Source organism: Ips typographus, linkage group LG3, assembly GCF_016097725.1.
Source record: "Ips typographus isolate SLU linkage group LG3, UJ_Ityp_2.0, whole genome shotgun sequence".
Taxonomy (NCBI): Eukaryota; Metazoa; Arthropoda; class Insecta; order Coleoptera; family Curculionidae; genus Ips; species Ips typographus.
In genome coordinates this window covers 997390-1010332 of record NC_138424.1, presented here as the reverse complement: position 1 = coordinate 1010332, position 12943 = coordinate 997390, and the positions used below count along the sequence as shown (strand labels likewise).

General features: G+C 35.3%; 4 protein-coding genes across 7 annotated transcripts; 3 read left to right on the top strand and 1 right to left on the bottom strand.

Moving 5' to 3' along the window:
* Nucleotides 1–1258: 1258 nt before the first annotated feature.
* Nucleotides 1259–4578, top strand: LOC145727234 (band 7 protein AGAP004871-like). 2 transcript variants are annotated; one of them, XM_081976736.1, is made up of 7 exons: nt 1260–1476; nt 1550–1650; nt 1921–2076; nt 3807–3904; nt 3957–4118; nt 4177–4342; nt 4398–4578. In XM_081976736.1, the coding sequence occupies exons 1-7, from the start codon at nt 1419–1421 to the stop codon at nt 4539–4541; spliced, it is 885 nt and encodes a 294-aa protein (XP_081832862.1). In that variant the 5' UTR covers nt 1260–1418; the 3' UTR covers nt 4542–4578. The 2 variants fall into 2 exon arrangements, with proteins under 2 accessions (XP_081832863.1, XP_081832862.1); XM_081976737.1 differs by lacking the exon at nt 1921–2076 and having other exon boundaries at nt 1259–1476.
* Nucleotides 4579–4770: 192 nt separating this feature from the next.
* On the bottom strand, nt 4771–6484 carry LOC145727233 (uncharacterized). The gene is made up of 5 exons (XM_081976734.1): nt 6198–6484; nt 5724–6142; nt 5489–5671; nt 5190–5358; nt 4771–5131 (listed from the first exon to the last, which is right to left on the bottom strand). The coding sequence occupies exons 1-5, from the start codon at nt 6227–6229 to the stop codon at nt 4921–4923; spliced, it is 1014 nt and encodes a 337-aa protein (XP_081832860.1). The 5' UTR covers nt 6230–6484; the 3' UTR covers nt 4771–4920.
* Nucleotides 6485–6539: 55 nt separating this feature from the next.
* Nucleotides 6540–8618, top strand: LOC145727241 (uncharacterized). Its single transcript, XM_081976745.1, has 4 exons — nt 6540–6703; nt 7148–7315; nt 7368–7491; nt 8283–8618. The coding sequence occupies exons 2-4, from the start codon at nt 7155–7157 to the stop codon at nt 8448–8450; spliced, it is 453 nt and encodes a 150-aa protein (XP_081832871.1). The 5' UTR covers nt 6540–6703; nt 7148–7154; the 3' UTR covers nt 8451–8618.
* A 202-nt stretch (nt 8619–8820) lies between these two features.
* On the top strand, nt 8821–11693 carry Nnp-1 (Ribosomal RNA processing protein 1 homolog Nnp-1). Of its 3 annotated transcripts, none has more exons than XM_081976732.1 (8): nt 8821–9194; nt 9296–9516; nt 10095–10268; nt 10323–10505; nt 10562–10803; nt 10864–11153; nt 11205–11323; nt 11374–11479. In XM_081976732.1, exons 1-8 carry the CDS (start codon nt 9005–9007, stop codon nt 11392–11394), a joined length of 1440 nt encoding a protein of 479 aa, XP_081832858.1. In that variant the 5' UTR covers nt 8821–9004; the 3' UTR covers nt 11395–11479. The 3 variants fall into 3 exon arrangements, with proteins under 3 accessions (XP_081832858.1, XP_081832857.1, XP_081832859.1); XM_081976731.1 differs by having other exon boundaries at nt 8822–9194; nt 11390–11693; XM_081976733.1 differs by having other exon boundaries at nt 8822–9194; nt 11205–11327; nt 11390–11479.
* Nucleotides 11694–12943: the final 1250 nt, after the last annotated feature.

Below are 12943 nucleotides of genomic sequence, written 5' to 3'. Positions count from 1 at the left end.
GTTGCCAGGTGCAAATTTAAATTTTCAGTATCATACAGGACATGTGCTGTTACGATTTCAGGTTTCCCTACTGTTTTTTCAAAGTTAAAGACGACAATTTTAGCTTTCTAACAAAGACCAAACTAAACTAAAATAAACTTTTAACAAAGACTAAAAAAACGAAAAATTAAATTTCTGTTGTAATTAGAAATTTCTCACTGGTAGGCAAGATAACATCATAATTAATTTGCATCAAAACAAAATCCTTGTCTAAACTAACAAATCCTAAAATTAAGATCTCGTATAACGAAAGCTGCGGTAAGTTTTATGATACGCTTCAAAATTTACGGGACTCGATTGTTTATTTGTTCGCGTCAAAACCAAAAATAATGTTTAAATTTGCTGAGGTTTACCTTATGCCCCCATCTAAAAGCCGATTTCAAAACCAACCTCGTATTAGACTAGATTTTACTCTAAATAATAACTTTTGCAAGGTCTTTTTAAACAAATTTGCTTTTATATTTACGCTTATTTACATTCATGTTCATTAAACGACAAGTTTCATCAAAGACTTTAATGAAAACATTTTCAGTTTCAACAAATCACATCTTTTGAAGTTCGAATCAAAAAACCTTGTATACATTACTAAAAAAGTGAGTGAGTTCGGTCCTGAATATTTTTTTAGAAGTTATGTTAATTAGTACCAATTTTGTTTACCATCTTTTTCAATTCTTATGTCAAATACGACTAAAACACTATTTTTTAAAAGCAAACTTGGACCTTAACAACACTTTTACAATTTTCTTTGTACAGTTGTAATTATTTACATGTCCATAGAAGTCATTTTTCTTCACCAATAATGCCAATTGTTAGGTTTAATCCTCAGCCAAAAAGTCAAACTTTTTTTAAATACCCTGTACAGTAATACGTTTTTAGCCATTTAGAAATAAGAATATAATTTTTCACAGTTCTAGAAAAGCTAGAAAAATAAATAAATATCATAACGTCGAAATTCGCTTGAAACCACTCAAGAAGTTAGTGGCAATTTGCATTTAGTACTGACGTTGGTGCTACGCAAAAATTAACCTTACTGACTTTTTTTTAGAGCAATGTTGTCAGCTTTTTTTGATCTTGAGAATATTGATAGATCAATCAAATTTGCTTGTTTAACACCTTTACAACACTTTGTGTATACCGAGAGATTGAGTCGTTTAGCGCGATCCTAAAATAGGTCCGAAATTGCCTATTCTCTCGCGTTTTAAGTTCATTCGCTTTTAGTTTAACTTGGGGCTTCATTAGGATTAGATTAGATCCGATTCAGACCCGGATCGAAAATAGAATATTATTACACGGTGATGTGATTAAATCCACAAAAATTTTGGAAATGAATTGTGTGTCCAGGTTATCTAGAAAATAACAAAAGTGTGTTAGTTTTATGCATGAAAGGCGGATGGAGGCGAACTGAATCAGGAGGACACGAATTCTTCTTAGAATACGGTATAATTTTAATTAATTAACATTAACATTTAATTAATCAACAAATCAATTAAATTATTGAATTAAATTACAGAAAAAATCCACATAATGGGATGTGTCGAATTTGCAGCAGCAGTGGGTAGCGTCCTGTTGCTCCTAGTCACGTTACCATTTTCCCTCTTTTGGTGCTTTAAGGTAAAAGAAAAACAAACCTAACCAAATACACTGAGTGATAGTAGAAACACAATTTGTCTGAAATTAAGGTCGAATTTAGTTTAAAAAAAATTAAGAAACTAACGTGATTCACTACTACAGTAGGAATTATTGACACGCAAAATTGAACTTTATTCACTAATTTTTTAGGACAAATTGGTTGGTTACTGCTCCTTTTGTTGAGTTAAGCAACCTTTTGTGAAGTTTGGCATGTAGATTATGGGACACCCTGTAGTGTTTTAATTTTTTTAGGTTGTTCAGGAATACGAACGAGCTGTTATTTTTCGTCTTGGGCGGCTTAGAACGGGCGGAGCCCGAGGTCCGGGCATTTTTTTTATTCTACCCTGTATAGACAGTTATTGCAAGGTCGATTTGAGAACTGTCTCTTTTGACGTACCACCCCAAGAAGTAAGCACAATTTGTAAGCAGCATTTGTGTAAATCTCACTACAATGGGTGGTTTATGATTAATCAATACTAGTGATGGGCAAATTGTCGGTAAATATTTTATCAGGAAAATTTGACCGGTAAATTACCAGTAAATTACAAATACTGTGTTTCTGGCAGTTCAAATTTTGACACTGTTTTTCTCCCTGACTGTACCAAATTTTGTAGTGTTTTTCCATGTCGTTAGATAGGAAATTTAATGAGGATTTCAAAAATGTGCTTAAAACAATCATTTTCTTAAACGAAACGGGTTTTAGAGGTGATTTTGTCCCTGACTATCCTTAAACTTCAGACTACAACTTCAACTGATGCCAACTCCTTAACCCAACACCGTCAGTTTTCAGGACCGTTTTTGCTTCCAGTATACAGGGTGTACAAGAAAATTAGGGTGGTTCAATATTTTTGTCACCCTGTACGCAATTTTGAAGATAGAATTTTGTACTATACACCACTGGAAAGAGGAGCTCAAAACGGTTCTTTGAAGTGGTTGAACCATCCTGAACTCCCAAAAATAACTGAGTTACAGGGTGTTCAAATTGCAAACCACAACTAATTTGAAAATTTGTTGTATCAAACCATTTTCTGCTAAATAGCTCGAAAACGGTGAAAGATACGAAAAATTTGCAAGAAGCCACAAATGTTCCTAATCAACTCCTTAACTCAACATTATAAGTTTGCAGAACCGTATTTTCGCTTCCAGTATACAGCGTGTGCATGAAAAGTGTGGTGTTTAACTGTTTTTGGTCACCCTGTACGCAATTTTTCAGGTACATTTTTTTGCTCAACACCGTTAGAAAAAGGAGCTCAAGACGGTTAATTTGAGTAGTTAAACCTCCCTGAACTCCCAAAATAACCGACTTACAAGGTGCTCAAATTTCAAACCACAATTTCAACTGAATTGAAAATTTGTTGCACAAACCAGTTTATGCTAAATAACTGAGAAACGGTGAAAGTTACGAAAAATTGGAAAAAGAGCAAAAAAAATTCGTAAAAACTACTAAACTTGGAAGTTTCACAGTCGGTCAGTGCCGCTACTATACAGGGGGTGCATGAAAAGAGTAGTGATTCAGATTTTTTGCCCACCCTGTATGCAATTTTTAAGACATTTTTTTTTCCTTTACACCACTGGAAAGAAGAGTTCAAGACGGTTAATTTGAGTGGTTCAATCTCCCTGAATTCCCAAAAATAACCGACTTACAGGGTGCTCAAATTTCAAACCACAATTGCAACTGATTTAAAAATTTGTTGCATCAAACCAGTTTATGCTAAACAATTCAGAAAGGATGAAAGTTACGAAAAATTGGAAAAAGGGCAAAAATATTCGCAAAAAACTGCTAAACTCATCCCTGAAAATTTCACAGTCCGTTAGTGTCGCTACTATACAGGGGGTGCATAAAAAGTGTAGTGATTCAGATTTATGACTTTTCAAATTAATGACAGCTATAACAGGAAAATGATATCTTTCAAGCTAATTTCAATTAGATCCACATTTTTATTAGTCAAATTGGAAATTTCTGGTAAAATTGGCAAATTTTCCTGTCACACTGAATTTTATTTTACCTTACCGGTAAATTTACGCCCATCACTAATCAAAACAAACTGGTTGTTTTTTCTTGACACAAGCAATAAACAGTGCTGCGATTTACGCAAATACTGCACATGTGTACTTGCTAACCTGTCATTATTTGACAGGCATTAACTAAAGATTCGGTGACTGTAACAGTGGACGCTGTCGTATATTACCGAATCGAAGATCCACTAAACGCAGTCGTCAAAGTAACTAATTACAGGTGAGTAATCTAAATACCAGGTCAGAACAAAACATTTTGTGGTTTTACATAGCAATTCGACGCGACTTTTGGCCATGACCACCCTCAGAAACATTTTGGGAACCAGAAACTTAGCGGAAGTTCTATCGGACCGTGAGGCAATTTCCCACGCCATGCAGACCTCACTGGACGTTGCCACTGCTCCTTGGGGTGTTAAGGTGGAAAGAGTGGAAATGTGAGGTTAATTCCCTCACCAAATACATGCTTTCTTTATTTCCTTGAACTTATCGTAGTAAAGACGTAAGTTTGCCTCAGCAACTCCAAAGAGCAATGGCTGCCGAAGCGGAAGCGTCCAGAGAAGCCAGAGCTAAGGTCATAGCAGCTGAAGGAGAAATGAAGGCTTCCAGAGCCTTAAAAGACGCCTCAGATGTGATTAATCAAAGCCCTGTAGCTTTACAGGTCAGTTTAATTAATTAACAACCAAAAACTGGTTACTTACAGCTGTAAATTTCAGCTGAGGTACCTCCAGACCCTTAACAACATTTCAGCGGAAAAGAACTCAACCATAGTGTTTCCACTACCAATTGACCTTATCAGTTACTTTGTTAACGTTAAAGCATCATCAGGGTCTTCCGTAGCCTCTCATCAAGTTATATGAACCAATTTCTACCTTAAATAAATACATAATATACAGAGAGAGTTGTATAAGTTTGTTAAGATTATTTATTTAATTGTTCTACTCTGTAGGTTGGAACCTTAAAATAGTTCTAACATCTAATTTGGTTATTAGACAGAATTAGATATAGATGAATCTACTGACCTACTTCAAAAAGACCAAAAATGATCAGAATGGAATTTTAAACTTTAAAAAAAATGTCTCTACTATACAACTTTTATAATAATTTATTTAACATCTCTATACAGGGTGTTTTTATATAAATTCGATTTTCGAACGAAAGAGGATCTTTGACTTTAAAAGATTGTAAGTTTACATAAACCTGATGGAAACTCTTCCAGATCACCTGGTATACAAACTTCTATCTCAACTTTTGATGCCTTAAAGCCAAACTGTTGCACGTCACTGGCCTTTTCACTTTACTAACGTAACTACTCAAAGTATTTAAGGTTCGGTCATCCAACAACAACTCAATTTTGGACTTGCTGCCACCCAAATGGATAGATCTCGAAGTGAGTGAACTTTTGCCAGCTTCACTCACATTTTTTATTCTGGAATATTCTGGACGTTCTCTGGAACATTTTAGAGGAACTTTGGCTCAGTTTTAGAGAAGAGTTAAGTAGAACTTACGCAGTAAATAGTTTCGAACCAACATCCAGACTGGATCCTTCCATTGCTTTGCCGCAAATTTTACACAAACTACGACCCAAAACATCTTTTTCTACACATTCCAAAAGTTGTCTGGAATTTAGCTTGAACTGGTGTATGCAAGTGTGTGGTTCAGCTTTAGTGTTGTCGCCTACAATACTCGGGTTTTTGATTCTGAACTGTTTTGAATATGGGTTTTGATGACCCAAAACAGTTCAAAATCATGAATGGCAACAAACGTCCATCTACTCTACTTTGATATTTTCTATATGTGTACTTACCAATAATTTCCTGATATTTGGCAATATGGTGAGTGTCAAAATAGTGTTCCCTCCGGAAATCTGGCACTGACCATTCCGAATAAACTGGATATTCGTCAGTGGGCAGATCATCAGAAATGCGAGTTCTGTCATCGATTGTAACGTAATTTGTAGTTGAAGTGGCTGATTGGAAGTCTCTAGGTTCTTTTCAAGTTTAATTACTACTAAATTACTCAAAAAATACGTTGTAACTCACCTAGAAGCGTAACTGCATCCCCACTTCCTTTTTCTAGAGTTACTGTACGTTTATCCTGTGATTTCCGGAAATTTTCATATGACACTCTTTGGTCACTGTACTGAAGTGCTGTGCTAAAATCTGTTACCGTATTTTGAGTACAAATACAGCCAGTCAGGGATTTTTTCTCTACAACTTTGTCGTTAAGCTCTTCAGCTGTACAATTGACACTAATACAAAATTTAGGGCGGTGGAACAGTTTAGGTTTGGGCAGTTTCTTGCCCTTACACCTGCAGTAACAGTTGTTACCCTCAAAGAAGCTTTTCTGCTTAAATGCAGGGGAAGAATCCAATTTGTCAGGTTGTAACAGAGCTTTTACATTGACCGAGTCATTCCTTAAACACCACTTACCGGAAGGTAAGGTTTTTTTGGGGGTTGGACTGGAAAAACATTAGAAAGGTCACTAGATGACTTACCAGACATGTAAAATCTTACCAAGGGCATACAATTACTGGAACTTGAGACATTTTGCTATGTTTCTGTTTGGTTAATGTATCAAAGTCAATAAAAGGACATAACTACTGGTTGTGTTTGTGTTTTGGCACTAACAATACAAACATAAAGCAGTGCAGTTTTATGTCAAAGAATTTTTTTTATTTATTCACAAAGCAGCTTTAAGAACAAATCAGTGTGAAGCAAAATGGAAATCAACGGTATGGAAAAAAAAATCAGTAAAATCTGTTTTTTTAAACGATTTGTAACAATTATAGTAAGTAAGTAAGTTTTGCGCTTGGACTATAACTACGTCAACGACATATTAACATCCTACCACTGACCAAGTTGCCAAGGTAGCGAAGAAAGCTGCTTTTGGTGCGGTTTGGTACAGACGAATTAGATAAGTGGGCAGTACCAGCAGTACCGTACCATTTTCATTGTTGAGTACCTGCTTAAACGCGATCTAATTCAAGTGTCTTTGTTTTGTGGCGTTTTACCAACATCCGGTAAGTACCTTAAAACACTCACTTGGTGCAAAAACTTGTGCAGAATATGTGTTTTTGTGGGCGTATAACTGTATAAATCATCACATATTTGTGCATATTTTAAATAAAAAAGTGCTTAATTAGCTGTCTTATAATTGCAATTATTAGTAGAAAGTGGCTTAAATGTTAACAGAAAAGAGAACGGGACAAAAGATTATAGACAAAGTGACGAGGTCAATGCACATGTGTGCATTAATAATAGTCAATTACTTCATCTTTGCTGAAACCTTGCTATTTCTAGGTCACTCTGTATAAATCGGTGATGATGTACACAGTTTGGTGACTAAACTAACATACAGTTATAGTTGGCTCATTGGTCAAGAAAAAGCAGCAAGCTCAAAGCTGCACTTCTGGACCAATCATGTGACAGAGCATTTGCTCTTCTTACTCTAATTTATTTTGCAGAACTGAAATGAATCTAGCGAGTGTTCTTCTCGTTCTATCCACAATCCTGGCTGTTGCCCTTGGAGTCAAAGATATGATGAGGAAAAGTATCGTTTTTGACAAAAACACTCCAGGCGTGTTCTATTGTCCTATCCACAAACCCACTGGACTTGATAAGCTTATAGTCAAGTAATTTGACTAATATTTAAGACTTTGGTGAATTTAACTTAAACTTTCCCAGGGCTAAGCCTTTGAAAAAGCTGTGCGAATTCGAAGGAGGCCCAATCCCCGAAGACTACAAAAGCGACTGCTACCAGGATGTAGACGAAAGCAGCTACGCTTGCAAAGAAAAGTACCGGATAATGGTAAAGTTACCTCACTAATTTAACTCACGCTAAACACACTCATCACCCTCATCTATATGCTGTTTATGTCGCTTTATGGTTTTCTTTCCTACAACTCCCTCTTTATAAATAAAAGGTCCTCTTATACTTAAACTCTCTTTATCTCAACTATATTAGTAGAGTGTGGTCTTTCTCTCTATCATTCCTGTTTCAATTTCTCTCTTGGAATTCACCAGATCGAGCAGAACAAATAATCTGACAAGGTACCCTTGTTATTTTGTTACAGAAACGACTTAAGAAACCTTCCAAGGATGACTAAAATGCGACCCCAACACATTTAAAAACACACAACTAATCTGATAATTATGGTTTTAATCATGTATCACCCTTTTAACAAATTTGACACACATTTGTATAATCGCTTTTTGTTATTTTTAGTGTAAGTTTGTATAGGTGATATGTATAATTATATAAAGGGTGAGGGGATTGGGGGGTAACCACAAATCAGTTTGCTTCAAGTTACCGCAGGTTTGGAAGGGTTTATAATAATTACACCCTATAATATGTACAGTCTAACTGCAATAAATTATACACGCATCTAACAGTACTAATTGACAAAATGTTGTTTTATTTTTTTTGTGTTTGCCGTAGTCTTTTAGTAGATTTTTAATGAAAAGTTATCAGATATAGTTGAAAGTGTGTACAAACTGAATATAATTCAAAAAAAAGGTAAGAAAATGCACTTGTGCTAAAACTGACTGACAATTTTTATTGTATAGTGATTCAATTGTAATAAAGAAATGAAATTTCAGATGAGGATGAGTCCCCCAGGTACTGAAGAACCCACAATGAGCCCCAAGGAAATGAAGGAAATGAAACGATTAGCTCGGTTTCTCGACGTCGACAAGGAGTACTACGAAATGAAATTGGAGAAAAAAGCCTCCAAACCAAGACGAAGGCTTAGCAACCGACTTGGTTGATTTATTTCTTCACTAACTACTAAACAACTAAAAAAACTACAGTCCTCATTAATTATATTTTATTAAACTGTTAATTATTACTGAACAGACTGATCCAGTGCTTGCTTGTGTACATATGTGTGTACAGGTTTTGTTTTTATTAATATATTTTTTACCTAAACTGAAAAATCGTTGTTTTAATAGCGGTTATTATATGAAAAAAGTTTGATTTATTTGAATTAATTGATTTCACCCAATCAGTTACACAATCCACTTCCAAAATCATAATCAATGAATTCATTTTATTTTTTATGTCTGTCTTGTTCTGTTGCATCACAACGTAGTACGAGTGAGAGAGACAACTGGCTCTGTCATCTTGCAGTTACACACAAAACCTAACTTTATAAGTCATAACCTCAATCGTTGTTGTTCACAACTCACACAAGTTAACCGTTCAAAGAAAGGTCTTAAAACAGGTAAATTAATTATTCTAAGACCACGTGAAGGGTAGCAAGTTACCACTTACACTCTAATTCGTTGTAAACTCAATATTGGGGCCTTCAACGAGTTAAGGAATGGCGGTTATTATGCCCAGCATGGACAGTCAACACTCCGGGAGCGAAGCTAAAAAAAGCAAAAAAGCTTCTCTTTTAATGGCCCAAGATGTGAAATACAGCCGAAAGTTATCAGACAACGACGAGAAAACCCGTAAAAGAGCTCTGAAATATCTGAAAAAGTATCTGGAACAACGGTCACAATCAAACAGTAAGTAGACATAACCTCAATTTTTGCTTCAACAAATTTTTCTCATCAATTGATTTAACACTCCTTATGCAGCTCTTAAATAGTTAGTTTTACATTTTCAGCCCTGGAAGAGGAGAACATAAAAGTGTTATGGCAGGGTCTTTTTTATTCAATGTGGATGTCAGATAAGTTGCTCATTCAAGAGGACTGCGCTGAAAGCATATCACAACTGATCCACTGTTTGCAGTTTCAACAGGCTATGTTGTTTTTTAAAATTGGTTTAGTTACTTTGCAAACTGAGTGGATTGGTGTGGATCAGTTAAGGCTTGACAAATTTTTAATGGTCAGTATTAAAATTTTTTTTTTTTAATTTCTTATAGCCCTGTCAAGGAAAGCTATAGAGGAAAATGCTGACTGAAATTGTGTATCATTGTATTTTAACTGGCATTCTTTAATTTTTGATGGTATTATCACAATTTCAGTAAAGTATGGTTTGTTTATGGAAAAAATATAGTATGTCTCTGGATTTGAAGGTCAATTTACTGATTACACAGCAAATTTCAGTGCCGTAACCTCTAGATTTCAAAAATACTGACTGAAATTGTGTTTCATTGTATTTTAACTGGCATTCTTTAATTTTTGATGGTATTATCACAGTTTCAGTAAAGTAAGATTTGTTTATGGAGAAAACATAATATGTCTCTTCATTTTAAGGTTAGTTTACTGATTACACAGCAAATTTCAGGTCTGTAACCTCCAGATTTTGAAAATACTGTTTCATTGTGTTCCAAGCATTTCCCTTAATACTTTTTTTTATAATTTCTTGCCTATTAGTTAAATCAACTAGTTTTTCCTCAGTTGATACACATTACAGTTACAGACTATAAAAGTAATTCTAGCATTTTTAAAATCATTTTCTAGCTGGTCAGAAGATTGTTGAGACAAGCCTTTGTGGTATTAAAAAGCAAAAATTTCAAAAAAAAGTTCAACCAAGTGTTTGGCCAAGTTTTGGAAGAGACCATTTTGGCCACAACCACAAATTGTTTAGGACTTTTTATGCATTTCACTGAAATTTACTTGGAGGAATTGGCAAAGGTTTGGTACCTAAAAATGATGAATTAAAATGTTTCAGTTTGGAAGGTTTTTTAGATTTCTGATGGTAAACTGCATTCCACTAGAACTATAGACTTTCTAAGACCTTATGTACATAAACTGGCTTTTGCCACTGACAACCGTATTGTAAATTGGATAAATAAGTTTATTTTCACTCACTTGATGAAACAGCACAAGCTGGGCATTGAGTACCAGGAAAAATATTTAGTGTGGAAACAGGTGAGATAAATTAAGACCTAAAATGATATCAGGTTACAGTTTTTATAACTCCACAGCAATCATTTGCTGGATCAATCAATCAAGTGCAAAAAATAGTTTTGAATGACGAGGAAGAGAATTCTGAAGAAGATTTACCCAGTATGGACAAACCTTTAGATCCTAGAGCTGGCAGAGTGGATGTTGAGCTGGCTCAAATCTTGTTTGATGCCAAAGAACTGTCTGAAGTGTTTGATTCACTTAAAACTGACCCTAAAACCACAAAAAACACTAGAAACCACTTGAGAATCTGGTCGGAAAAGTAAGAGGCACTAGACAGTTTAAACAATATCACAAATGTAATTTCTTTGTTTTTGCCCAGATTCCTAAAGCTTCACAATGGCGTCTATCCTTTAGGAGTGAAAAAACTGTTTGGTAACAAGAAGAATGAAGTGGATATGAAGGTTACTAAAGCAGCAAAACGACTAATAAAATTTGAGGAGAAGTTATTGGACAAAGGACCAAAAAAGGGGAAAAAAAGACCGAGGGAGGAGGACTTGGAGGAAGTTGTAGAGGAAGAGGAACCAGTGAGTGAAGAGGATGAAGAAGACTTTTTCTATGTCGAACCGGGTACATTATACTTGACAAGTCCGACAAAAAAGCAGAAAAAATGTTAGTAATTTCAGGTTTTGACAACACATTTTCATATTGTTAACTTTGCAGGTTCTGATGAAGTTAGCGGTTTCCTCGTAGAGACAATTGTAAAAGACGTCCCAATCACGCAGTCAAACCTGCGCCAAAAAAATGACAAAGCATTGTCTAAGTTGCGCGGCAAAGCTCGGGTAGGTAAGACTAAATTCCCGCAAAACCGCTTAAAAACAACTAAAAAAAGCAATTTTGGGTCTTAGACTAGTCTGCAGCAATCGGCGCCCAAAGAAATAACTGTACAAACAACACCAAAACAATCACCTGCCAAAAAAGTGGTGATCAACACCAAACTGAACGTTTCTCAGGATGTTGACGATCACATTAGAACGGTTATGTCTTCGCCTCAAGTTCCTTGGGACAGTAGCAAAAAACCAGGAAAACCAGTACTAAAAACTCCCCTCAAACCTAGTTTTATTAATCCGTTTTATAAGTTGAAAATGTTTTGACCAGGTTTGATTATATGTGTACATAGGGCTGAACTGATTAAAACTGTTTTTTTGTACATTCTGGTTAGTTTTATTAACCAAAACATTAATATGGTATTCTATCAAAATTTGTGCCAAACGTCACATTATAAACGGCATTTAACACATCTTTTACCCCACCAAAATTTGAGCCAATTATGTAGGCAATGTTGCCCGCTTGTGCAACTACGCTGACAAGTAAAGCCGGATTTATAGATTTGCGTAGCGTAACACAACGCAATCCTAGCGCAGCGTAGCACAGCATAGCGCAATTTTCTTACGTAGTGCAATTTATAGATTCATTTGTTTAAGATGTGAGTTCCTTTGAATACATGCGCGTCAAACAAAGACTGACAAGCGACAAGTGACATTTTTCTTGAATCTGTGGTTTCTGACTGCATGGGCTTGCATAATAAGATTTTTGAAATTTTTGTTTTTCATGTCATACAAATGTGGAAACGACTGTATTAATTCAATTAGTTGACCGTCAGTGTCCATTTTCTCTGGTAACGATATACAAATTTGCTTAATACTAATATTATGAATAAAATAATCATATTGACTATTGTTGGAAAACTTAACCAAATAAGTACCTATCGATCTCCCAATCTGCCAATTGTCAGTAACTAAAACAGAAACAGATTTCTTCTTTACCCAGAAAAATAACCTATTTTCATTGGCTAGACGCGAGGTGCACAGCGTAAAAGTTGAAAATTACCAACTCTTGCGATGCGCTGCGTTGTACTTATGTTGTGCTACGCTACGCTTGTGCATCTATAAATTGATCAACATATTCTGGATGATTCAACTTTCTTAAGATGCGCTAGGATTGCGTTGTGTTACGCTACGCAAATCTATAAATCCGGCTTAATGCACAGTTATAAGAGACGAAATTAGTCAGTCTATGGCGAAAGTCTTACTGTAAAAAACTTTTGTGTGTATTTTTTCAACACATTTGTTCCGCATATTAATATATACGAGTATTTTAAAATTTACATTGTAAAATATGATTTGGCCCCATAAACTGCAAAAACGTTGTAAGAAACGTGGCAACGGCGCAGAACACGGCTATACAAAGCTGGCCAATGGGGAAGCTCCTAGCTGGTGGTAGTTGGTAGTATTTCTAGTAAATTGGCGGCCATGTTGAAAGTGATTTGCATTTTGATGGTGTGACCACGTGTTTCCAAATAGTTTGTAAAAATTTCTTAATTTTCAGTAAAAAAATAAATAATATCAGCAATATATTTAACCCTATATGATATAAGATGCACAATTCAGTTTTCCGCCACT

Excerpts from the sequence above, each read along its gene's own strand:
- LOC145727234 (XM_081976736.1), top strand. The coding sequence starts at position 1,419 with ATGAAAGGCGGATGGAGGCGAACTGAATCAGGAGGACACGAATTCTTC. Across the intron at positions 3,905-3,956 it reads GTCAAAGTAACTAATTACAG|CAATTCGACGCGACTTTTGG; the intron begins GTGAGTAATCTA and ends GGTTTTACATAG. Across the intron at positions 4,343-4,397 it reads AAAGCCCTGTAGCTTTACAG|CTGAGGTACCTCCAGACCCT; the intron begins GTCAGTTTAATT and ends TGTAAATTTCAG.
- LOC145727233 (XM_081976734.1), bottom strand. The coding sequence starts at position 6,229 with ATGTCTCAAGTTCCAGTAATTGTATGCCCTTG. Across the intron at positions 5,359-5,488 it reads CAAATATCAGGAAATTATTG|GCGACAACACTAAAGCTGAA; the intron begins GTAAGTACACAT and ends CGAGTATTGTAG. Across the intron at positions 5,132-5,189 it reads GGTTCGAAACTATTTACTGC|AGAACGTCCAGAATATTCCA; the intron begins GTAAGTTCTACT and ends AAAATGTTCCAG.
- LOC145727241 (XM_081976745.1), top strand. The coding sequence starts at position 7,155 with ATGAATCTAGCGAGTGTTCTTCTCGTTCTATCCACAATCCTGGCTGTT. Across the intron at positions 7,316-7,367 it reads CTTGATAAGCTTATAGTCAA|GGCTAAGCCTTTGAAAAAGC; the intron begins GTAATTTGACTA and ends AAACTTTCCCAG. Across the intron at positions 7,492-8,282 it reads AAGAAAAGTACCGGATAATG|ATGAGGATGAGTCCCCCAGG; the intron begins GTAAAGTTACCT and ends ATGAAATTTCAG.
- Nnp-1 (XM_081976731.1), top strand. The coding sequence starts at position 9,005 with ATGGCGGTTATTATGCCCAGCATGGACAGTCAACACTCCGGGAGCGAA. Across the intron at positions 10,269-10,322 it reads ACTTGGAGGAATTGGCAAAG|ATTTCTGATGGTAAACTGCA; the intron begins GTTTGGTACCTA and ends AAGGTTTTTTAG. Across the intron at positions 10,804-10,863 it reads TTGAGAATCTGGTCGGAAAA|ATTCCTAAAGCTTCACAATG; the intron begins GTAAGAGGCACT and ends GTTTTTGCCCAG.